At 45.9% G+C, this 26,352-nt stretch overlaps 1 protein-coding gene across 1 annotated transcript in view; it reads right to left on the bottom strand.

Moving 5' to 3' along the window:
* LOC146861767 (interleukin-8-like) overlaps positions 1–26,352 on the bottom strand; it is a 160,609-nt gene that overhangs the window by 109,376 nt on the left and 24,881 nt on the right. Inside the window, exon 2 of the mRNA XM_085640948.1 lies at positions 25,132–25,273. Within this exon, the coding sequence (XP_085497074.1) occupies positions 25,132–25,273 (142 nt within the window). The remainder of the gene's footprint in view (positions 1–25,131; positions 25,274–26,352) is intronic.

The raw sequence follows: 26,352 nt of genomic DNA, 5'->3' as shown, positions 1-26,352 counted from the left end.
ATTTTTCCTATTAAATGTTGCTTAAATATATGATTGTATAAATCATTAACGCTTCTTTTGTTAAAACCGGATTTGCAATAAGAACAGGATGGTGAGACCCTCATGTCATCTATGCTAACCAATGGGTGCAAGCTTTACTGAAAACTGCAACATTATTTGTGTAGGCAGCCAAGAATTAGAATATAAATAATGACCTCTTTGGAGGCGTGTGCTGGCTTTAGGAGGAGAGGAGGCAGACATCATATGGGTTAGGTATGTGAACGTCGCGGGTGCAGACTGGGAGGAGATTGCTTCCGAGGAGAGACAGAGGAAGGTGGAGGGGGGCCTTCGCTCATATATTTCCGAGAGTCCTTGCACGTCATATTTTTGGCAAGTCAGATCACATTCCTCTGTGGTCCGTGAAGGAGGGGCCTTTTCAGGAGCAGCTTCTCTCTGTGAAGCACAGAGACGTAGATGGAACAGACCAGGGCAGAAGGTAGATTCAGATGCTAAAACTTTAAGTTTATGCTTTGACTAATTAATTAGTTTTGAAAAGATTTATTTTTCTTATGCATTTATTTCTCTTTATGGGAGATTTTTGCCAATTATTAATTATTGATTAGCCTTGCAAACTCACTCTTGAATTATATTTTTCCTGAAACTCTTTAAAGAGTTCTAACTGACATAGAATTAGGGGTTTTTTCCTCCTGTATGCTATGTTATGTTTATTTTGAACGTTGTTTTGTCTATTTGAAGACCGGATTGGTTTTGAGAAATTGTTTGGATGTACTTGAACCACATTACCTCAACGTTCCTTCGCACAACCACTCAATTTTCCCTGAGCACCCACTCCCTTCCTTCCCCCTTTTTCTTTGAGCACCAATGCATACCATTGTTGAGTAAGTTCATATTTTCATATGTTTTGATTGATTCTTCATCTTTGATGCAATATTAAATTACATGAAATTACTTTTTTGTGCTGTGATGTTTCAAATGATTTAATGGATTTGAATTTAGTTCTAAGAATAACCGCACTATAGGTATTCAGCCACTGTGACCATTTTTTCTGTATTATACCTCAGCGTGGAGTCATCGGGAGATGAATGACACTTGCACATGATAGTCCCCGTTGCTGAGGGAGGCGCAGATCACAGACACCGAATATCAGGGGTGCCCCGTACGCTGGTGTCCGGTGAGCTAGGTCCCATTAGAGGGGTGTGCTTGGCTGTCTGCGGCCGGTTGCAGAAGTGGCTGGATTAGATTCAGTGCAGCTTGCGACTTGGCAGTGGATGGATTCCGTGAGGACTGGCCGTGGGGTGCCCCCTTGAGAGGTTCTTGAGGGGGCAGTTCGGTGCCCCCATGATCTAGTGTACCCCGACGGATCAAGTTTCCCTTCCAAAGAGGTGATAAGAACTGTTACCCGCGGATAACGAAATGGGGAAGGATAAGCCGGGCACACTAGGCCCAAAACAGAGCACCCTGGGCCAGTTTGCGATGTCTGCAAGTGGGGGGCCTCCGTCAGGCTCCCTTCCAGGTAATGCAGCCTTACTTGCGGCCATTAGCGATTCAAGGGACACACTGGATGCCAAGATTGGCGCAGTGGGCACTGAGGTCTAATTTCTGCTGCAGGATCTACTCAAAGCGGTTGACCGAATCACTGAGGCCGAGACGCGTGTGTCGTCCGTGGAAGATACCGTGCAGACCCTCCAACGTCAAGTCAATAAACTGACTGTGATCTCCCAAGAGCTGGCAACCCGGGTCGAAGACGCAGAAGGCAGCACCAGGCGCAATACCCTCCGCTTCATTGGCTTTCCGGAGGGCTGCGAGGGCAATTCCATGAATCATTTCCTCACCTCATGGCTCACAGACCTGCTACCGGCAGACAAGATTTCGGCATGTTTTGTTGTCGAGAGGGCCCATCAGGCGCTCACAAAGAAGCTGCCCCCCGGGGGGAGTCCGCAGCCGGTCATCGCCAAGTTGTTAAACTATGCAGACAGGGATATTGTGCTGCAGTTTGATCGCCTGAACAAGGATAAGCTCGTCTTTGAATACAGGCCCATAATGATATTCCCGGATTACACCCATCTGGTGCAGCAGAAAAGACAGTCTTTTACCGCCTCAAAATGGAGGCTATGTGAACTGAACATCTCTTACATGTTACTCTACCCTGCTAGGCTCCGTGTGATTTATAATTCTAAAACACTCTTTTTTGACTCACCTGAAGCTGCTTTTGTGTGGACTGATGAGCGGCAACACCTAAAGCCGCACTCCCTGACTCAGTTGGACTCGGACGCCTCGGTGGGCTCGCAGCGGAATCGATTGCGCAGGACGAAGTCCAAAAGACGGTATCACTCTGGCTCAGAGCGCTGTTCCTATAGCCCTGTGCAGGCCTCTGGAGAGACTCTTGGCCGGTGATACTTGTACATACACATGACTGCATATCCAGGGTTTGGACTTACTCTGATCAATATACAATAAGTGGGGTTCGATGTTAATAGTAGTGGCTGGCCTGCATTGCCACTCGCTCCTCAAGGTTCATGTTCTATGGGGGGGGTTGGGATCCATTAGAGGGGGGGCTTTGGGGTCTGTGGTTTGGGTCCTGAGGTTCCCCTCACCGCGACAGATGCCCCTTGTTATTGGCAGTATTGGGTGGGGGAGGGGGGATGTTGGGAGGGGGGGTTCTGATTTGTACAGTTTTGTTAATTGTTGTTTACACACGCAGACGCAGACCCACATCCCACTCCCTCCATAGTAGACTACTGCTCTTAGACCCAGAGTAGACGTACAGCCTATTCGCCTATGGCTTCTCACATGGGTGAATTGACGATGGTGACATGGAATTTCCGGGGGCTGCTCAACAAGGAGAAACGGGAGGGAAATCCTCAGGCAGGCCAAACAGTATGGGGCCGACATTCTCTTACTGCAGGAGACTCACCTTCTGGGCAACAAGGCCCCCTGCCTTGCCAGGTTTGGATTCCAACAAGTGTTTCATTACGGTTTCATCAGGGGTTCTCGTGGGACAGCCATCCTTATTCACGCTCGGGTCCCCTTCATTCATAATAAAGTTTGGACTGACCCTGGGGGTAGATATGTCTTCCTGACAGGGACACTATATGGTGAACATCTCACATTGGGAAGCGTGTATGCTCCTCTACCTCTTGGGGCTACGTTTGTGGAGGGTTTGACTCAGGTGTAGGGTGAGCTTCCAGAGGGTCTGGCTGTACTGGGTGGCGACTAGAATGACATTATGGCACCAATTGATAGGAGACGGGGCTCCGGGGGGGCTCCCCCCATAGGCACCTCCAAATTGTCATCGCTGGCGGGGGTACTGGGTTGGGCGGACCTTTGGCGGGAATACCATCCGGCTGAGACAGGCTTTACATTTGTTTCGGGGTCCATGGCTCTTTGTCTAGATTAGACTACTTGTTCACACCACGGAGCTACATCCATAGGTTCTCCCGGGTCACACACCGCCCTAGAGGGTTGTCAGATCATTCATCTGTCCAGGCGACACTCCTTCTGAAGTCTCAGCAGCCCCCTTTTCGTTGGCGGATGTCCCCATGGCATCTACGTAACCCTGAGTACCAGAGTGCCTTCATACAGAGATCCAGGAGTATTTTTCTCTGAATACGGAATCCACCCCCTCCAGAGTTACCGTGTGGGAGGCCCTGAAGCCTACCATTAGAGGGGTAGACGTTAGTTATAGAACCAATGATAAGCGTAAACGTGCCGCTCAGAGGCAAGATTTAGAGCCCCAGTGCATCTCCCTGGAATCGGAATACTCGCTGGCGCCCACTCCGACCCTTCGGAGGAGTCTGTCCCTGGTGCAGCAGCAGCTGCATCAACACCTGACGAAAGAGGCCAAAGAGATCTGGTTGGCGTCCCAATATCGGATCTACCAGTGGGGGGATAAATCAAGCAAAATGCTGATTAGACTGTGTCAAGCCAGGCTGGGCCCAGCTTTGGTCCCAGCCATTCTGGGTGAGGACAGTACCTTACAAACTACCCCCGTGGAGGTTCTTGCGGAGTTTGTACATCACTTTTCCGTGCTGTATACCCAGAGGGAGCAGGTCTCCGGGGATATCATCGCGGAGTTCATGCGAGATATTCCCCCTCAACAATTGTCTGCCCAGCTGAGCGATCAATTAGACGCTCCTATTACATTGGACGAATTGTCTGCTGCATTCAATGTGTTGCATCCGGGTCGAGCCCCAGGGCCCAATGGGTTCCCTGTGGAATTCCTCCATTTGCATATGGCGACGCTTGGCCCGCATCTACTTGGTGCGAACCACGAAGCCCTGGAACAGCGGCTACTGCCTCATGAATGGCATCAGGCCAAAATTCTCTTCTTAAAGCCCAGCCGCCCACCAGAGGACCCGTCCTCGTACCGTCCTATCTCCCTAGTTAATTTTGAATCCAAATTGTTAAGAAAGGTCCTGGTGGACCTCTTGCGGTCTTGTATACAGGACCTGGTCCACCCGGATCCGGATTTATGCCGCACAGGGCCACCCGACATAACATTCGTCGGGTCTATAATGCTATGGCCTTGGGGGCCTGAGTTGGGACACCAGACGGCTCTACTCCTGGCTGATATTGATAAGGCCTTCAATCCCTCAGCTTGGACTGTCTTTTCTGACTCTTGGAAGCGATTAACTTGGGTCCACGTTTTCTAGCCTATGTGCGACTACTATATACTACCCTTATGGCATCTGTGCGAATAGCCGGTTATTGGTCCCCCTACTTTCCAATCGGTTGAGGCATGCGTCAGGGCTGCCATTTGTCCCCTCTTCTCTTTGCTTTGGAGGTGGAGCCCCTGGCAGCTTGGGTCCGAAGGGACCCTGTGCTCAGGGGCTTTGACTGGTCACAATCCCAGCCGGACCGCATAGCACTTTATGCGTATGACGTTCTGTTTTATATGACTGACCCCTGGATCTCGGGTATGCGCATCCTGCAGGCCCTACGTGTCTTCGGCCAGAAATCTGGGCTCCACACTAACCCCGCTAAATCAGTGCTGTTCCCGGTCTGCAGTAATCAGGGCAGGGGCTCATGGGCATCCCAGTTAAAGCACGCTTCGGACAGATTTCAATACCTGGGGGTATATATATCCCCCTGTCTGCAGACTCCATGGTTGCTCAATATAACTCCGCTTCTCGCCGGCCTCTGCGACGACACAACCGCATGGTCTTCTTTGCCCCTTTCATTATATGGAAGGTCGGCTATTTTCAAAATGGTATGTCTCCCCAGGGTTATGTATCGTCTTCAGAATCACCCGTACTATATACCCCGGGCGTAGTTTGCACAGATTAATGCCCTACTCAATAATTTGTTATGGGGGGGAGGAGCGATACGCATCGCACTCCAGACATGCACCCAAACCAGGTACTGCGGGGGCATTGCAGCCGCAGATGTCTACCCCATTACGTGGCGGCACATTTATTAATCATTAATGGCTGGTGGTACAATTCTCCCACAGACCATGTGTTCGCTCTAGAACATATGGCCATGGGAAAGACCCCCCTTCTGCATTTAATATACAGCGTGCAGAGTCTTGACTTCCTACCGCACGCCAGTCGGACAACGATCAGGCTTGGCGGTATGTGGTTCGGTGAATGGGATGGCAAGGACAGTTGACACAGGCAACGCCCCTATGGCATGGCACTTATTTGCACTAGGCTGTGGTCCTGAGGGGGTTCCACCAGTGGGACCTGATTGGCATCTCCACCACGGGGGACGTCATGCAGGGTACTGTTCTCAAATAATTTCAGCGACTCCAGGAAGAGTTCTAGTTACATAAAACTCAGTTTTTCAGATACCTCCAACTGTGGCATGCCTTGGTTCACTCACTGGCCAACATACTGGATCTCCCTGAATTCAATCCGTTAGAAGGTCGTAATGGTGATTCACTGGGCCTTCAGCAGTTTGTTATATATAAAGTGTACTCTTGTCCTTCTGGGTGTCTAACGGTGTTGATATATGTTTGCCAAGGCGGGTGGGGTGGGGTAGTATACGTACAGTTTTTAGTGTGTTTTCTTTTGTTTTGCATACAAAGTGTTCTTACGGATAACTCCATATTTGGTAATCCTTTAATACTATGATGTTTATGTGGATTTGTCGGGCCTTCTCCCATGGGGTACTCTCAAAACTCAATAAAAAATGTTTTAAAAAGAAAACAGAGGCTGCCCTAAAAAATTGGATAAAAAGTGGGGTAAATGGAACTCATATAGAGGAGAGATCTATCACCCCATCAATCGAATTAGCGGGGGGCAGGGATAAGTGCTGATGGGTCTGAGAATCTGCACCCCAGGTATATCATTGATAAGGTGTCTTTGATAAAAAGTGTACAGAATGTTAATGTCATAATGAATAACCAATATGACCTGTACTGTTTTCTTTGAAAACCAATAAAAAAAACTCTGGGGAAAAAAGACAAGTCTGGCAGTGGCATTTTGGATGGTTTGAAGTCTGTGAAGGTGATGGGCTGGGTTGCCGGCATAGAGTGCGTTGCCGTAGTTTCATCTGCTTGTAATTAGGGCCCTCGTGATGGTACGGCCGGTGTCTAGTGAGTGCCACTTGAAGATTTTGCGTAACATGCGGAGGGTGTAGAAGCATGAGGAGGTGATTTCATTGACCTGGGTCTTCATGGTGAGGTTGGTTTCCAGGATGAGGCCTAGATTCCTAGCGTGGTTGGTTGGGTTAGGTGGGGATCCAAGATCAACGGGCTACCAGGTAGAGTTCCAAGGTGAACTCTTATTCCAGAAGATCAGCACTTCAGTTTTGTCAGTGTTGAGCTTGAGGCAATTTTCTTTCATCCAATTGGCCACGCTGGTCATGCATTGTTTGAAGTTTGTTTTTGTAGTGAATGTGTCATCTGAGAGGGAAAAAATTAGCTGGATGGCATTGCATAGGAGATGATGTTGATTCTGTGGGATCTGATGACGCTTGCCAGTGGAGTCTTGTACATGTTGAAGAGTGTGAGGCTGAGTGATGATGCCTGTGGGACTTAGCAGATGAGGTCCTTGGACTCTGAAGTGGATGGCAAGAGCCTGACTTCTTGTGTTCTTCCGAAGAGGAAAGAACCTATCCATTTGAGTGCTAGTCCTTGTATTCCCTCTGCGGGTAGACTAGAGATGAGTGCGCCGTAGAAGATGGTGTTGAAAGTGGTGGAGAGTGCAACGAGTATGAGTACGGTAGTCTGTCCACGATCAAGGATAATGCGTATGTTGTCTGTGGCAGTGATGAGGGCTGCTTCAGTTTTGTAGTTGTTTTGGAATCCTGATTGTAAGTTATATAAGTTATCAGAAAGTTGTCTGTTGATGGTCAGCTAAATGACTTAAGCTGGGAATGGTAGCAGCAAGATGGATTTGTAGTTGCTGTGTATGTAGGGACGGCTGAGGGTTTTTTGAGGAAGACAGTGACTTTGGCGTGCTTCCAGCTATCTGGTAAGGTGGCTGTTTTGAGGAAGGTGTTGATGATGGAAGTGAGTGCAGCGCTGATTGTGGCTCTTCCCAGGATGTAAATATCACCATATTTACAACCTGGGAAGAGGCACAGGGGGTCTGAGGGATCCCCTGAGTGGACTGTCTTCATTGTATTCTGTGTCCTCAATTGATAGAGGGTTCCATGATGTCAGTTTTTGGTTGATAAGGTTAGCAGGCTGAGAAGGTCAATGTGGGGTGGCTGGGTTTCAAAGTTGCTATAGATCTTGGTTTTTCATGGAAGAAGTTAGAGAGGTTGTTGCAGAATTCTTGTGTAGGGGTGATCGTTTGTGTTGCAGCTGTTGAATTGGTGAATCCCTTGACAATGTCGACAAGTTCCTTGCAGTTGTTGGAGCTTGTAAGAAATTGGGTTTCTGGTTGGCAGAGATATGCACCCTGTCCAAGCAGGAACCACAGTACGAATAAGGTTAAATCACAACACACCGTAAATTATCCTGTGCTCACCCTCTGGTAGCTTGGCACACAGAAGTCAGGCTCAACTTAGGAGGCAATGTGTAAAGTATTTGTGCAACATGTCAAACAGTAACACAGTGGAAAAAACATAAAAAGACTCCACCCAGGTTAGAAAAATAGAGTCTGATTTTGTAAATAAAACAAGACCAAAATGACAAAATTCCAACAAGTAAAAGTCAAGATATGAATTTCTTTAAAAAAAAAACAAGATAGCGCTTAGAAGCAATAAACTCTTAAATGGATTATCTGGTGGCACTGGGTTGGGGCAAAGTCAAACGTTCAGGCCGACTGTAATGGAGCATGGTGGGCCGGATACAGGGACCCACTTGGGCCCACTGAACAAAATACCATGATCTGGGATGTGTCGTCGTCGACGAAGATGCGAGGGACAGCCTAAGCGATGTGTCTGTGTCGAGCCATGCATTGGCAAGATGAGTCGATTTTCTCCAAGCAACTGTGGAAATGCATCAGTTCCAAGTACGAGGCACTGGTTACAAATACGATGCATGCTTGCTTCTACCACAGTAGGCGATCTGGCGATTCTGAAGGCAATGCACTGGTTCCGAAGTCTAAGTGCCGGTTCTGCTCCGATGAGGATGCCCCAGTTCAGACTCACACAAAGGCGAAGATACACCGGTTTCACTCAGGACACATGGGTTCTGGCTGTAAAAGCACATTAATCCTCACTTCCAAGGGTCCAGGACTGGGGGGCACCACTTGGCAAGCAGACTCACAGCTTGTAGTGTTCAAATGCAGATGCAAGTAGTTGAAGTCTTTTATATCCCTGAAATGTAGAACAGGAGGCAAGTCCTTGGTTCAAGTGATGCAGGTTCAGTCCTTCTCACCCAGGCAGGAGTACACCAGGCAGCCAGGCAGTTCAGCAAGGTAGGAGCACAGCAAGACAGAAGTTCAACAAAGCAGCAGTCCAGCAGATTGGCAGTCCTTTCAGCAGCTCTTCTTTTTGGCAGAGTAGTTACAGGTCCAGAAGTGTACTGAAGTCATTATATCACAGGTCCAGCACTTATACCCAGTTGTGCCTTTGAAGTGGGGGAGACTTCAAAGATAGCTTTGATGTGCACAGTGGTTGGCCCTTCCTGCCCTAGCTCCAGACTCACTACAGGGGGAGTATGTAGCCTTTGTTTAGGAATACAACACAGCCTATTCAGGTGTAAGTATCAGCCTCTTCCTCACCACCAACCCAGGATGGCCCATTGGGATGTAGATGACCCATCAGTCACACCTAAGCTCCCTTTATTTGTGGCTGTCTAGAGGGAATGCAGAAGCTCAGCTGTCACCCACCCCAGACCTGTAGTCAGAGACAATCAGCAGGCGCAGAATGTTTAAATTTAGTAAATGACAACTTTCTAAAAGTGGCATTTGCTAAACTGTAATTCAAAATCCAAGTTCACCATAAGTTGTGATTTTAAATTGTGCGTCCAGTGACTTCAAACTTGAAAGGTATATTCAAGTCAAGTCAAAAAGCTTTATTTCGATAAAAGAATTATCATAAAAGCATGTACATACAAACATATAAAAACAAACAGATAATTCATCAAGAGAGCAATATTTACAGGTAATCGTAATATTTGTGAGAATGCTCCTAATCTTGGTAGCTTAATGATTAGTTATATAAATTCATTATAAAAATGTTAAAACCAGTTTAAAAACTTAAAAAGAGGATGACAGTGTTATAGACAAAAATCAACTACTAGGGCTAGTGAGTTTACTTCTAATAATCCAGGACCAGCCCAGAAATTTGGCCACGGCACAGACTAGCACCAAGCTTGTGTCAGATTGTAGAATACGTAAAGCAGCACGATAGTTTGTAGTGCCCAGGAGGCGGCAAGCTGGGCCTAACCATTTCCTTCTTGGATTACTGTACGCTGGGCATTCGAACATGATATGGGCAATGCTTTCGACCTTCTCCACACAGATCAGACAAGTATCAGGTGTCTGGTGGGGAGGCTTCCATTTACTAGTGAACTCTCGGGTTGGAAGAATCTCTAGTCTGAACTGGAGATACAAAGATCTATCCCTTGGTTTTTGTACAAACTCGAGATAAGGCTCGAAGCAAATAGACTGCTTGTGAATGTAAAAAGCTTCAGTCAACCTGCCCGTATTAGGGTTGCTAAGATCCTCATTATCGATCCAAGCCCAATATGCTCTTTTGAGGTCCACCTTGCTCACGGGGGCTCCATGTTCCCAGGCATCGTTAAGATCAAGTTGCTTTAAAGATTTTTTGATGTTACGGAGCCAGCTTATTTTATGGGAGCCTGGGATATTCATAATTTCTCTCAGGCCCTCAGAATATTTTTCTAGCTCCGGGGTGCGCCAAAGACAGGCCCAAAATAGCAAAGGGCGCAGCCTAGCAATATCTTTGATCGAACGCCTTCCCAGATCACTAAAAAGTGGTTTCAGAGGGGTTCCCCTAGGCATTGAGAGTAAATCTCTCATGAATTTGTTCTCGGACAAGATGATATCTTCAAGATTGTCAAAACCCCATAGTTCGGCACCATATAGGGCCGAACCAACTGCTTTGGCCTGGTAGATCACTAAAGCGGGAGTGACTGGCTTACTCTTGGAAGATCGATGTTCTTTAGCAATCACACCCGTGGCTCGTTTAAAGTTTAGTAGCATCTTAGTAATATGGGGTCTCCAGCTTAAAGTGTCGGAAACTCTTATTTCTAGATAGTCAAATAATTTGACATGTTCTAGGGGGGTTCCGTCAGACATAATAGATACGCTGGGTGATTTATGTGATTTGAAGGAGAGGAGCTTTGTTTTTGATGTATTAATAGCTAAGCCTCTCAATGAACAGAACAAATGAAGCCTGTCTAGGAGCTTCTGTAGGCCCATTGGTGTCTTCGAAATCAAGAGAGTGTCGTCCGCAAAAAGGAGGGTGGGAACTTTTTCGCCCGCCAGGGCGGGGGCGTCAGCTGGAACATCTTGTAAGAATTTCACCACTCCATTCACAAACAAGGAGAAGAGGGTGGGCGCCAAAACACAGCCCTGGCGGACACCTCTTTTGACTGGAATCTTATCAGTTTTCTGTTCCTGAGTTCCCCACCGCACCCTTGCGAAGTTACCCTCATGAAGTCGAACCAGAAGGTCCAAAAGAGGAGACGGGAGACCCATTTCTTGGAGGACAGACCAAAGACGGGCACGAGGGACCAGGTCAAAGGCAGATCTCAGGTCTATAAAGGCCAAGTGGAGGCTGCCCCCGCCAATCGAAACAACCTTCCAATATAGCAAAAGCAGCCTGAAGACCTGGTCGATCGTGCTCGTACCCGGTCTGAACCCAGCCTGGAAGTGCGAGAGAACACTATGCTCAGTAGCCCAAGACAATATACGTTCCAGCAGGACCCTGCCAACCACTTTCTGACCAACGTCAATAAGACTTATTGGTCGGTAGTTGGCATGATCCTCCCTGGAGCCCTTCTTATATATTGGTACTACTTCCGCTCCTTTCCATGACTCAGGGATGGGTGACCCCTTGAGGATGGCATTCAGTAAGATGGTAAAATAAACAGCCCATGATTTAGGATCGGAGCGGAACAAGTCACCAGGCAGGCCATCAGGGCCTGGAGCTTTAGCCGGGACTAATCTATTGATGGCAGTCACAACTTCTGCCTCTGTGAACAGATCATAGTTGGCCAGAATGGGAGCTGTTGGAGCAATGAGGGAAGGTATACTCAAAGTTTCGTTGTCTACGCCCGAGTAAAGGCTCGAGAAATGGGCGAACCATTCGTGGTTTGCAATGTGATTAGAAATTGTATCGGGGTCAGAGCCTCTTGAGTATCTGCACAGATTCCAGAATGTGACTCCATCCCTAGCTAGGCTAGCGGTTGTTAAGGCCTGCCAATGAGATTCGTCCCAAGCAGACTTAGCTTTGGTAACTGCCTTCCTGTAAGCAAACCTGGCATATTTAATAAGGGAACAATCCTTAGTTTTAATAGCGGTTATGAGCTCCTTCTTACTTGACCTGCACTCAGGGTTAAACCAAGAGCCAGGTGATTTATATTTATTGGTTTTAGTTGTAAAAGAAGATGTAAAAAGTGCTCCGATCAGCTCAGTTGTGGCAACATAAATAGATGTAGCCCTTGGACTCTGGTCAGGTTCCTCATAAGCTTCCCTAAGTTCTACAGTTTTAGATGACAATATTTCTTTTATTGAAAGAATTTTTTGTTCATCTAGGGCAATTTTAGGCCATTTCAGAAACCTTTTGCAGTTTGATGGAATAATATCTTTGGTGGGCAATGGAAAACAAGGATCTAAAATTGGTTGTTCTGGTGGCCACAAATTCTTTAGCGTTAAGCAAAGTGAATTATGGTCACTGTCAGTAGTTGGAACTATGACCAAGTCCACCGCATGACACCACAGTCTGCGATCGATTAGGATGTAATCGATTCGAGATGGACTAGAAACTCTATTAAAGGTGAAGGCTGCATGGAGGTCGGAAGGAAGTCGACCATTGGCAGCTCTCAGGCCAAATTCCATGGCCAGAGCATTTAACTGAATTACCACCGGTGTCCATCTCTTCACTGGGGGAACAGACAAAGAGGGTATCCCCCATCTGGCATCTTCCTCATCAATCTCTAAGATGTCTTCAGAGGCAAGGGGCTCGTAGGTGCAGTTCAAGTCCCCTGCAATCAAAATAGGTGAGTTAGATGGACAAGAGGAAAGCTGTTCTTCCAGGAGGGTGACAATTGGTGATTTAGATCCTCCTTGGGTGCCTCTAACATATATGTTGAAAAGCTCAATAGAAGGCCCCCCTTTTAAACCGCTCAAAGTTATGTGCATCATGTCCGGTGATGGACTTTGTACTTCACAGACTCTACAGGGAAGGGCGATATTTATCCATATTATGAGGCCTCCAGAGGGGCGGCCACGGCCGATAGATCGGGCAGGAATACAATAACATGTATAGCCAGATTTGTACAGGGGTTTTAGGCTCCAAGTCTCTTGGAATATGCAGATGTCAAAAGTGGAAATAAAATTGTTCCAGTCTGGCAAAATGAGTTTAGCTTTCAAGCCGGCAATATTCCATGAGATGATTTTGTAACTCATTGATGGAGCTAGAGGTGGAGTAGAGTCACGATCCAAAGTGAGTGTAATTGGGGCTATGGATTGTATCCCGCCTTCCCCCTTGGCCCCACTAGAAGTAGAAGGAGAAAGTGTATGGGTAGACATCTTACAATTTACAGCCAAGATTGTGTGAGGTACTTCACCAAAAGTTGATGGAGTATTTTTTGCCGGGATAAGTCAATCATTTAATTCTAAATTAGATACACCCTCCGAACCTTGGTTTAACAATCCACCCCACCTCCCCGTACGGGCTTGGCTTACTGTGAGGAAGCGTCTAAATTGAATAGAAGACGAGTCCGGGGAGGAAGATCTATATTCAAGTGCTATAAGGCCATCAGCTAGATGGTGATTAGCTAAGGTCAGCTCTATTACATCTGTATGGTTGGTGTCAAGTCTGAGTCTGCGGACCCCCAACAGATCATCTCTTATAAGGGATCGGCAGCCTCTGACATGGCGAATCCAGAGTATGATCTTATTTTTTAGAGATTCTTCGTTCTCGTGACCGGCAGTCATGGGAACACCCACCATATAAACAGTAGGTTGTGAGCCGACTCTCGGCTTTAGCACGGCAAGAGGTGGAAGGGACGGGTCGTAAGTTTGTCTTTGGGCAGAATAAGGTTGGCGAATGGCAACATGGGGATTTATAATTGAATGAGGCTTCATGTTAGTAATGGAATGGTTGGGCCGAGCTCTGGTGGGTAGTGAAGAGTTTGATCTATCCTGCATAGATAGAGATGTTGTCGTCTGGGGCAATATAGATAAACTAGGATCAGGTATTTGGAGGGAAGATGCTTTTGTCTTTGGGTTATGCACAATGGTAGATAAGGTTGATGGTGGTTGCAATAATTGGCTAGGGAGTTTTTTGACTATAAGCAGTAATTCTGCGACTAATGCTTTCAAGTCACTAATCTCAAGCTTCAGGGACATAATGGTTTCTGTGATTGAACCTGAAGCTGTAGTAGTACTTCCTATTGATTCTTGGTGTAACCTATCCCCTTCTACCTGTAACCCAAGTCCTAAGCCCCGAACTGAACATGAGTTAAATATTGCAGGTACATCAGAGCTAGCAGTGCTAGTAATAGGCTCAGCATAGTCATTATCAATGTCAGATAATGGCTCAAAGCGATTTGAGCAAACAATGACAGTAGGATCAAGAGGTACTGAATTAGCAAGAGGGACACAGAAGCTTGCATCCTCAGTGGCTTGTTTAGAATTGTCACTGTTACTCTGCGAATCGTCCCGTACTATAATTTTTTTGCTGAACATTTGTGGAATGATGACAGGGCTTGGACGGCAATTAGATGAAGGCAATGAGAGTGGGGTTGTGGAAGATGAGTCAGATTCTAAAATGGTAGTACAATCATCTACTAACAAATCAATTCGATCTAATGTAGTAGCAGACGTGGATTTTTTGTTAAGCTTTCTGGCCTTGTTCCTTTTGGCCACATGGCCAGTTACACTGGTCGTTCCCCCATTCACATCAGAGATTTTCCTTTTACCCATCGTAGCCCTCGCCCGAACACTCAACAAAGTGCAATATAAAACGTAGTTTATGCAATGAGCCCTAGTAAGCACCGAAGCGAGGACCCCTCGATGGCGGCACAGTACCTTATAGTAGAATGGGCTGCACGTTGATAGATGGCACAATCTGAAATGGATTATATGCGTTGGGGAGGGGGGCCCAGCCCAGCCTCCTCCGGCCCCGGATGGCCACAGACGGTCCCGCCCTTGTCCCGGGCTTCTCCCGGCGCCACCCGCGCGCGTCCCGCGACGCGGAGGGAGCCTCGTTGATTTAAGCGCCTCCGGGCGCGAGTGCGGGCGGAAGTGCCCCTGCGCCGCTGAGCAGGCTGGGGGATGTAGTGCAGCCCTGTCACCGCAGATGTGAGGTCGCTGGTAGGGCGCCAAGCAGCGTCGGTGATCCAGGCGAGGCAGCGGGACTCCAGGTGCCCCAGGTACGTGCTAGTGTATGGCTCACTGCGTGAAGCCTGGTGTCAACGAAATGCTCCCCCGCTCCACCGAGGGAGCCTCGTTGATTTAAGCGCCTCCGGGCGCGAGTGCGGGCGGAAGTGCCCCTGCGCCGCTGAGCAGGCTGGGGGATGTAGTGCAGCCCTGTCACCGTAGATGTGAGGTCGCTGGTAGGGCGCCAAGCAGCGTCGGTGATCCAGGCGAGGCAGCGGGACTCCAGGTGCCCCAGGTACGTGCTAGTGTATGGCTCACTGCGTGAAGCCTGGTGTCAACGAAACGAAATGCTTCACAATAAGGTAATTCCAATGTTATCCTATGGGAGAGAGAGGCTTGCAGTAGTGAAAAACAAAATAGAGAGTTTTCCACTTTCAAGAAATGTAAAACTAAAAAGTACATGTCCTGACTTTAAATACATTGCACCGTGCCCTGTGGGTCATACAGGGCCTATCTTAGGGGTGACTTACATGTTTCAAAAGAGAAGATTTCGGCCTGGCAAGAGGTTTATCTTTCCACGTTGAAGTGGCAGTGTAAAACTGCACAAAGAGGCTTTGCAGTAGCAGGCCTGGCCCATGGTTAGAGGTCTACTTACGTGAGTGGCACAAGGAGTGCTGCAGGACCACTAGTATCATCTCATTTACAGTCCCTGGGGAACTGAGTGCACTTTACTAGGGTCTTATAAGTAAATTAAAAATGGCAATTGGGGTTAAGCCAATGTTACCATGTTTAAGTGAGAGAGCTCAAGCACTTTAGCACTGGTCAGCAGTGGTAATGTGCACAGAGTCCTAAAATCAGCAAAAACATAGTCAGAAAATGGAGGGAGGCAGGCAAAAAGTTGGGGTAAGGGCACCCTAAGGCTGTCAGATCTAACAGAGTTGGATTCAGTTCTCAGCGTCAGGGCCTTTTTCTTGGTCTCTTTTACTTGATGGTGACAGTGCCTAAGTGTGGCCTTGTAGTTGTTTCTTGTAGTGGTTCCTCGGGTGTTTCTCCATTTCCTTTCGAGTTGTTTGCAAACTCTCTTGGATGCTCGGTGGTCAGCATTCTACCAGCTAACTTGTTTGTTGGATCTTTCGGATTTGTGTTTTTCAGGTGGCAATCCAGTCGTTTCATTGATGAGGTCATTAGTGAGGTCTGAGTAGTGTTTTTGGAGGGCATTGAGCCATTCCATTTCTGTAACTTTCTTCCAGCAGCAGCTTGGGGTGTTGCTAGACTTCGTAGGGGTGTTTCGTGGTGCTGTTATGTGGAAGTAGATGATGGAGTGGTCCATCCATGTGAGCAGAGTGATATGGCTGACTTTAACCTTGTTGCCGGAGGAGAAGATGGGGTCCTGGGTGACCCCGGTGATGTAGGTAGGGTCTTGTATGAGCTGGGTGAGGACGATGTTCTATAGACTTTCAAGAAAGTCTGTGGACTTTAAGTCAATGGGGACGTCAAGATGAAAGTTGACATCATCTAGGAGTATGAATTCTTTGTTGCCCATAGTGAGGGGTTTGGTGAGGTCGGTGAAAATGTTCCTGAAGTGGGTGCGAGGTCCTGGGTGCCGATAGGCAAGGGAGCCTTTAATAGTGGTTTTACTCTCCATATGAAGCTTGAAGTGCATGTGTTGCATAAAAGTGGCTTCTGAACAACAAGTAAGCACGGTGACAGAGCCTGCCCACTACTAGGGGGTTTGGCAGGCTTCTCCCCCCCCTCGAAAAGTTTGGGAAACATTATGTATATTTCAACTAATTTTTGATTATATATTCTGTTAGTTTTTAAGGCATAGTAAATGATCTGACAGTGCGCCAGGATACGGCAATCTTTATTGCGGCTCTTTAAAGATTCCATTGATTCCCATCTCTCCATTGCCCCTCTCTCACATGTAGTTAATTTGTTTTATAGCATCTCTCATACCAGTTGTAGGAGAGTGGCATCGACTGCATAGTTGCCCCCAACTTTTTGCTAATGTTTTGACTGTTTTCTGACTCTAGCCAGGCTGTGGCCCTGCTATCCAGGACCCCAGCCTATCTGCTTTCTCTCTAAACTGATGTGAGTACCCTAGGTACATACCAATTGGATACTGAGGACACCCTATCAGCCCCTTGTAGATGGTACCCTAGGTACCCAGGGCATGGATCCCTCAGAGGCCTACCAGGGGCTGCAGCACTTATTGTGCCACCCCTGGGACAGCCATACAAACTGACACCACCAGACCACTACTGGAGTCTGGGTAAGGTGGTGCTTGCACCCCTTACAGGGATATAGGTATCCTGTATCCCACTTAATACAACACATATATCCTCATAGGTCACCCCTAAGGCAGGCCTTGCTAATCCTACAAGGCAGGGTGCTGAGATATGTGTGAGGGGGAACCCCTACCTGAATAGAGCCCCTGTGCAACCTTCGTAAAACTATTGCTGGGTTGTTTGTAGTGCAGCCATACCATATACTCTTAACCTGTGCTGTTTGGGGTTGGCCTGCAGTGGTTACTTATTGCCAAGGAAAGGAGAAAAGGAACTGTGTGTGTACTTTTACTATCTTGAGGAAGATCTCCAAGGGCTTGAAGCTGAGCTTGCCTCCTGTTCTAAAGTCTCATGGACACAAAGACTTCACCACCTGCTCCCCCTGAATTTCCTTGCTGGGAATTCTACCTGCAGTGAGGTGCCTGGTGTTGTTTTGTGCCCTCTGGAGACTGCATGTCGCTGGGAGCTATAAGCGCGACGCAAAGAGGAAGAAGCGTGTCACCGCCGCAGCTGTTCGCCGTCGCATTGTCGAGGAAGTGTGTCGCATCACCGGAGAAGCGTGTTGCCGCCGCAGAGGTCACTGTTGCATCACCGCAGAAGCGTGTCGCAGGGCCTGTCGTGGCTCCAAAGTACATCGATTTCACTGCACGGCCATTGGGCGTGCACGCATCGCATCCACGTTGTTGCATCGCATCAAAGACGCCATTTTGTCGCATTGCACCAGATCGTCGCATAGCATCGCATCGAGGCGCCCTCTTATCACATCGTAACCAGAACGCAGTAAAAACCCGACACATCACTTCCTCTCCAGTAAGAAACCGACGAATCACCTCCCCTGCGCTGCAATAAAGAAACCGATGCATCACGTCCCCCGAAGCAAGGAACCAACGCATCCCCTTCCCTGCGACCCTTTTGTTGTATTGCGTGACGCATCCAAGGTACTTTGAGAGTAAAGTGTTGCATTTACCATCTAAATTGAATTAAGCTATTTCTACCATTTTAAAGTCATATTCTTGATAGTGTATTGGTGGATTTTTGTTGTTTGGTCTTGTGTTAAGTCTTGTAAAGATTACTTATTTTTCTAAACTGGTGTGGTGTCCATTTGTAGTGTTTTCACTGTATTACAGTATGTGTTCACAAATGCTTTACACACTGCCTCTGAGATAAGCCTGCCTGCTCATGCCAAGCTACCAAGGGGGTGGCCTGGGGTTATTGTAGGAGTGTAGACCCCTTACCCTGACTAGAAGCAAGGGCCCCTTCTTGGTCAAAGGTGCAAACCATTGCTAACTAGAGACCCCCATTTCTAACATGTAGCAATACAAAAATACCGGGCAAAGGAATTGAGCCCATGCAGAGCTATCTTGTTTAATTACATCTATTGGAAAATCCTCAGGGCCCATCGCACCTGAGTACCTTGCCCCTTTAATAAAGCTCTTTATTTCTTTACAAGAAGGGTAACCGTCCTCATTCCCCACAAGGATCTCCTTAGATGCCTCATACTTGGACCTGGCCATTGTATTCGGAGCATATAACTGTAAGATGTATTGGGTCCATTCTGTATCAGATATTAAAATGGCGTTTGCCTTAACTCTACTGCCACAATATTTGGCTATTTGGGCCCAGTATTTGCGTTAATCACTAGACCGAGCGACCTCTCTTAGTTTGATCCAGTTGGAATCCTCCACCTTTCTTCGTTCTGACGCCTTAGTTCTCTTTCTTATCTGCTTTATTCTACTAAGTTCCCTTTGCCTAATCAGAGAGGATTGCTTAAATTGTTCCCTTACTATGGCATTTATCTCCTGATTAAACTGTTTTACCACCCCTGAACTAACCATGGGTTGCTTAGTTCCTCTGCCCCGATTTTTCTTGCCACAGGATCTAAATAAGAGAAGGTTTTTATCATGCCACAAAATAGGATTTTCATGTATAGGACCACAACTCACCTTTTCAACCAGCCTCCCTAGGCATATAATGATTTTATTCGACCAAAAGATACACCCATTTGTTTCAATATACATGATACTATCGTCTCGAGAATTCCAGGGCTCTAAAGACTTGAGCTTCAAACTAACTTCCACAGATAAAATACTATGGTCACTCAAGTTTGTCCCCAGTACCTTAAATTGGGAGCAGGCATCAATAAATGGGTAAGATACTACCATGTAGGCAATAAGTGGCTAAGTGACTGCCCCCCGAGAGGCGTGCAAAGTAAGGGAGGCTGGGGAATTCTCTGGGAATCTCCTATTTAAAATAACAAAATCATGCATTCTCAAACAGTGCAAAAAATTCAATCTTCGCTTATCTGACCTAATGTTATTAGGCAACATTAGCTCAGGAATAGTTCAGATCCTCCAGTTCCTGGTTACGATAGACTAAGGAGGAACAGTTGGAGATTTTTGCATTAAACTCTCTCACCATCAATATTATTGTGCATTCTTCTGAGATACTGATTTAATGGATAAAAGAGAAAATTGATTCAACCAGGGAATCAGACACCCTCCCAGGGGGAATATATACATTTACCAGCACTCTTCTCTCACAAATGCTGATACTGATACAAAGCGTCATGTGAAGTAAAGGCACTTCCAGAGGTACTGGAGAGCTGTACACACCACAAGATGCTGAGGAGCCGAGACCTGCTCTATGATGGAACAGAGCAGCATCACAAAACCCAACGCAAATCACTCACTCTCCTCCCATACCACCTTCCGCATACATCAACTCTTGCATGACTTCCGTCTGCCAACAAATATATTTAAATATGTTACTGTGATTTCTGGCTTCGCACAGAAGAGGGAATGCCCAGCGGTTACAGAATGCCGTAACATTGACATTAAGAACAGATATGCACTCTAGCATCACCTGTCAAATGTATCCCTTTAAAGAACGCATAAGACTTTGGGTACTCCTTTTCTATTATGGAATTGCATCGTGCTTAACACCTGCTTAAATTGAAAGAGGTCTTTTTCTTTTCACAGGGACATAAGTGAACACAAAGGGAGATCTACAGAGCTGAAAGTGAGGTAATGTATTATTTCTCAGGAACGGGCAACTAAAGATCCCACCACTTGTAGAAGTCAAGCACACTTTTTTATGTTTTGGTTATCACCTAGAGACAAATGTAGTGATCTGATGAGCATGTAATCAATAGGGGGGACAGAAGAGCTAATATTTATAGAGGTCCTGTTCCTATGCTCCTCAATGTACATATACAAGACACTTTAAGTAATCAGTTCCTCTGTTATGGCAAGTATGTGAAAGATGTCACTGTGTGCCAGAAGTGTTTGTCGCTGGGAGATCTGAATTTCAAATCATAATGCCCTCACACACCTGTTAGGGTGTCATGCTTCATCATAGGGCGCTCCTCGTCGGACCGGTGCTGCAATGTCCAACGGGCCTGGTGGCTGCTTTGGCGGAGTTCTTTTGATCTGAGATCGCCGTATGTGAAGGGTGTATGTGGGCAACTAGTGCTATGTGTATGATAACGTAAATAGGTGATTTAAAATAGGCTCCAGATCTAAGAATATTTTAATTCGAAAATCGAACTGGGACTGGGTAAAAACAGTGGTGCCGCCAGCAGGTCGTAAGGTACCTAGGTGGCTAGTGAATATATGTGGTCGACATGTTTCGTGTCATCTGAGCTCCAAAATCGAACAACACTTCTTCAGGACCTAGGGTAGATAATAGTGAACCCCAATGGAGAACACCAAAAAAGAGGAACATCCAAAATTTGAGGATGTGGTTAGAACAACTGTAGGTCCCAAGTAGGGAACCCACCTTGCCTCTTCACCTAAATAGAGTGGGAGACAAAAGGGAAAAGGAAAAGCAAAGAGGACAAAAGAAGCGACATGAGTGGATCCTGTCCAATGAAAAATACACACATATTGCGTAAATTCTATTGGCTAAACTAGCCACATTGGTGGTGGGGTGTCAACTGACCCCATCATAGACAAGGACTAACCAGGTAAGGGTATAGTGATAAAGTTAAAATTCTCGTTAAAAGTAATCAAATGCATTGTCTGAGAGTTTGGCCGGAGAACCGAAGACTTGATGACTTGTGTTATTACATTTACACCAGAATCCAATAACATCCAAAGAATCATTCGAAAACATTGAAAAATCCTCTCCACAGGCAAACTCTCATTACCGCTACCAAGGTTTACCAATAAACGGACGAGCAACCTGCATGACATACTAGTCCATACTCGACCAACAAATACACAGAAGAATGTACAAGGTACACTATGGAACACGACACCAGTACGTGGCTACTATCCGTGCGGACACTGTGGAGTATGCGCACTGACGAGGATGACAAAGGAACTCAATCTGGAAGAAGGTAAAACCTGGATCCAAAGAACACATACAAATTGTAACTCAGAGAACTGTGTATACCTCATTAAATGTCCTTGCAACCTGCAGCACGTGGGGATGACCACGTGCCCAGTAAAGACAAGGATTATGGAGCATCGCAGCAACATACGATGTGGCAGATCTACAACCAAAATGAGCACTCACTTCCTTTCCCACCCACATAGGGCGGATGAGATGTCCTGGACAGTGATTGAAAGCAATGTTGACTGGACGACGTAAAAAACTCTTTGAAACGGAACAAAGATGGATTTTCCGTTTGTCAACACAGAAGATGGGCCTTAATGATGCTATTCCTTGGTCCGAAATTTGTACTGGACACTGACCACCCTAGAAAGAACAAAAGGCCACCTCCAATATAGAACACTACTAACTAACCATGTCTGTAGAATCCTCATTTATCTAACAACCACACATCAGGAGCCATTGGGATATGTCCCTACACTTTTACTCCTACTTAAGTGCCACTTGGTAGTCTCTATCTTAACAACCCTCGTTATGGTTCCACCCATATTGTATACCTTTACATTGGTACTCAACTATCCATCTGACCAATACCGGACACTTCTGACTATGACATGGAGTCCTTATTCTGACTACCATGTAATTTCTTTCACATCCTAAATGGCCGGGAGGTTATTGAACCTATTAACCCCCTCCTACGTTTCATTTATATATATATATAGTTTTTATCTTTACATCTTCATAGCGATGTTCACTCGGTACCCCCTCGGGATATAGTATTTCTACACATAGTCAGGCCAACGCGGTCAACATCCTTGAAGCCCTAATTCCTTTAAATAATTGAAGCGTCCGTTCCCACGGTAAGATTTGGAAGTGGGTGAGATCTCAGATGAGCAGGCATTGCCCACCTTCTATTCGGTAAGTGTACCATGTGTTGTCTGTCATTTCTCGGCATGACTTGTTTGGCACTTACAACATGTAAACGTGACGCTTATTGACGTCCGTTAGTGTGCTTTGTTTCCACCTCCCCGTAATTAACGGTTACACTCCTGTGCTATTCCTTTCTCCGGGTTTTTTTAGTACCCTCACTCTAAATAATGTTTAAATACTCTCACTCTTAGTATCTTCAAGTATGGGTTCCCCGCACTCGCGCTCCTGCCCATAGCCAGAGCATGTGTTGGTTTCACAATACCGCGATCCGACCGTCCCGGCCGGTATGTCACCCTACTATGAGACCCACATCATTTCTCATGTACAGGGACACGAGTGTGATTTTAAACACAATATTTTACGTCTAAGCGCACCTTCATTTAGAAGAAAAACCTTATCGTGGCTTTCCCACATTTTGATGTGTTAGCGCATTCAGCTATTTTTGTGCTTTTGCTTTCCCCCCATTACTTTCGTTCCAGTTGGTGACCCATCAGCACTTGGGCCAACTCCCCCCTCCTTCCAAGAAGTGGAACTTTCCACCAAGCAAGGTAAGACCCAACACTGCCATGAATGCATTTTCATGTTTTTATGTTCTGCACGTTTCAGGGATATTAGTTGTGGTTGGGTTAGCCAAACTCTTAGACAATGCATTTGATTACTTTTAACGAGAATTTTAACTTTATCACTATACCCTTACCTGGTTAGTCCTTGTCTATGATGGGGTCAGTTGACACCCCACCACCAATGTGGCTAGTTTAGCCTATAGAATTTACGCAATATGTGTGTATTTTTGATTAGACAGGACCCACTCATGACGCTTCTTTTGTCCTCTTTGCTTTTCCTTTTCCCTTTTGTCTCCCACTCTATTTAGGTGGAGAGGCAAGGTGGGTTCCCTACTTGGGACCTACAGTTGTTCTAACCACATCCTCAAATTTTGGATGTTCCTCTTTTTTGGTGTTCTCCATTGGGGTTCACTATTATCTACCCTAGGTCCTGAAGAAGTGTCGCTCGATTTTGGAGCTCAGATGACACGAAACATATCGACCACATATATTCACTAGCCACCTAGGTACCTTACGACCTGCTGGCGGCACCACTGTTTTTACCCAGTCCCAGTTCGATTTTCGAATTAAAATATTCTTAGATCTGGAGCCTATTTTAAATCACCTATTTACGTTATCATACACATAGCACTAGCTGCCCACATACACCCTTCAAATACAGCGATCTCAGATCAAAAGAACGCCGCCAAAGCAGCCACCAGGCGCATTGGACATTGCAGCGCCGGTCCGACGAGGTGCGCCCTATGATGAAGCATGACACCCTAAAAGGCATACAGTGACATCTTTCACATACTTGCCATAACAGAGGAACTGATTACTTACAGTGATCTGATGAGCGCAATTGCTGTCAAACAACACACAGTACAAAGCAAACACATAGCAACACACACAGAAAGGGACTTTTGGACAGCTACTTTCAGCCATTGGCTGCTGTGATTCAGATGGCTTTAGGCATAGGCTAGGGAGGCTGTCCTTCATTAACGGTTCCATCCTTGGCATTTCGAAGATGGAAACACCATTAAGTAAGTCCCACATACTTAAAAGCAGCGCTCCCTAGGTTTTCCACCTCATGCCCTTTATTGACTAATTTACTAACCTGCCACCCCTGGCTCATACGTTGCTCCCCAACCCTTTCCGCCCGCTTTCCATTTACTATGTTTTTTTACACGTTTCTCCAATGGCCCAGCAGCAGCCAAGAAGCAGTGTGCATCAATGTTTAAGCATATGCATGCTTTATTTTTACTTTATGCTTTAAAATGGCCATCCGGCATAATAGAATGCTAAAGTATAACAGCCAAAATGGCTGCTAATGTGTTGTCATGCATGCACTGCAATGCATGGGTGTGAAGGTATTGCAACACAAGCACAAACACAGCTTAGGGTGGATAGCTGTAGAGAAAGGGTGAGGGGGAAACCGAAGCCAACCCCCCACTAGGCCATTGTTGAAGCCCGTGGCAATAGTACTTCTGGTGGAGGATATCATGTTGAATAGCGGCCAACTTCTGATGGGCCCTCGTTTTTGTTTGGCGGAGCACTACTTAAGAACTTTTCATTCCAGCAAAGATTGTATCTAAGCAATAGCCCCTTCTTATTTATATCATAGTAGCTATCCCTTCACTGTTTCCCTTTTGTAAAATGAGTACCTTTTCATTAAAAAAAAATCAAGAAATGAGCTATTCCATTTCAAGGTTAGATCACAAGGAGCATTACATCTTCAGATAATGTCTTTGTATTCCGAGAGGGCGGGCTCACAGAAATGGCACAATGCCCCTCGACGAGAAGACATGGAACTCAACATTTCACAGGATTGGATGGGAAGTCATCGGAAGAAGCACTTTCCTTAGGCTTCACCTGTTTCGAAATATGCAAAGTATTGAATTCAAATAATGCATTGTTCGCATCCTGTTTGTGTGTCTGCCTGCCTTACGCACGTTACAAATTAATAAAGATGAATTCCAACCAAATTTCTATTTCACCACCTGTATTGTGGTTCAGTGGCTGTAAACTGCAGTGAAACCTAACCTCTGCAACTCAACACCTTTTATTGGAAAGAGGGTAGCGGCATTGAAATACCTGCAACAATCTTGCTTGCAATTGGATACTTACATGACCTCCACTCTCTGACAATTGATTCCTTTTGGAAAGATTTCAAGACGGGTGTACTTGTGTGGATGAATGAACGCAGATGTCCTTTGTTGGCATCGGCACCTCTGTCCTGCGTAAAGGCCTTCAAAGACTTGCCCAGAACCTGTGTGATTGCCAACATTTAGTTAGGAGACATTTTCACTAACATAATACTAATGCTTTTTACATGCCAGTCCACCTCTTTTGGAGGTAACTAAATTGACATTGTTTTATGGCAGCAAAAGAGGGTTTGACAGAGAGGGCTCAAAAAACAACGATTTGCTATTGACCAATAATCGATCATAAAAACGACATTTTAACTCGTATAAGGCAAATGATTATGTCTTTAAAAAGTACTTCAACAACTAAAGCAATATCTCATATTTTGATCGTGTGATTGGTCTATTAATCAAAAAAACAAGGATTACGGTCTAAATGTAAAACATGCGTTGACATAGCCATTAGTTTGGACTTTAGTGTTGCAATGCATGTGAAGACAAGCATTCTCAACCGCTATGCTGTTTATTGCACTAAAACCTCCCCATTTGGCTTTGCTATGGGGCAAAAAAAGTACCAAAAGGAATTGCTTTCTTTAAAGAAAATATATAGGATATGCAAATTTGACAATTGTACTTTCCAGATGTCAAATAGTACTTCATGCATTCCAATAGAATCACTTACTGGAATGCGGACTGATACAACAAATGACCAATAGTGTGGCTGATCCCAGAGGAGTTTAACATTCGCATCTCAAACTATTGCCTATTTGTCATCTAGGATGGGTTAACTCCGATAAGGCTCATTTAAAAACTGCAGAATCTCTTCTTTGTGACCCACAGAGGCATAAGATGTCACTTTTGCATGATGTGTTGTCTCCTAGAATCTCCTAAATATCTTTAAAAGGTTTTGTACCACATAACCCAGTCATAAGATCAGCACATATATAGTTGCTAGTGCCTCCTAAAGGTAGAAATAAAACAGTGGAAGTGCCATGACAACCATTTGGGGTTGTCACAAAGGTAAACGTATACTTTTGTGTGAGTTTACTACTTTTCGACATTTACAAAGGTGAACTTAGACCAAAAGTCAAACTTTACTATTTTTCGATATTCACAAACGTAAACTTAGACCATCTGGAGGGCTGCAGGGACTTTTGTTACACCACTGCATGCTGCCAGTCACAGAATCAACACAACTACTAAT

Source organism: Triturus cristatus, chromosome 2_2 (assembly GCF_964204655.1).
Source record: "Triturus cristatus chromosome 2_2, aTriCri1.1, whole genome shotgun sequence".
In the NCBI taxonomy this organism is placed as follows: domain Eukaryota; kingdom Metazoa; phylum Chordata; class Amphibia; order Caudata; family Salamandridae; genus Triturus; species Triturus cristatus.
Note: the sequence above shows the minus strand (reverse complement) of the source record. Positions and strands in the feature narration are given on the sequence as shown.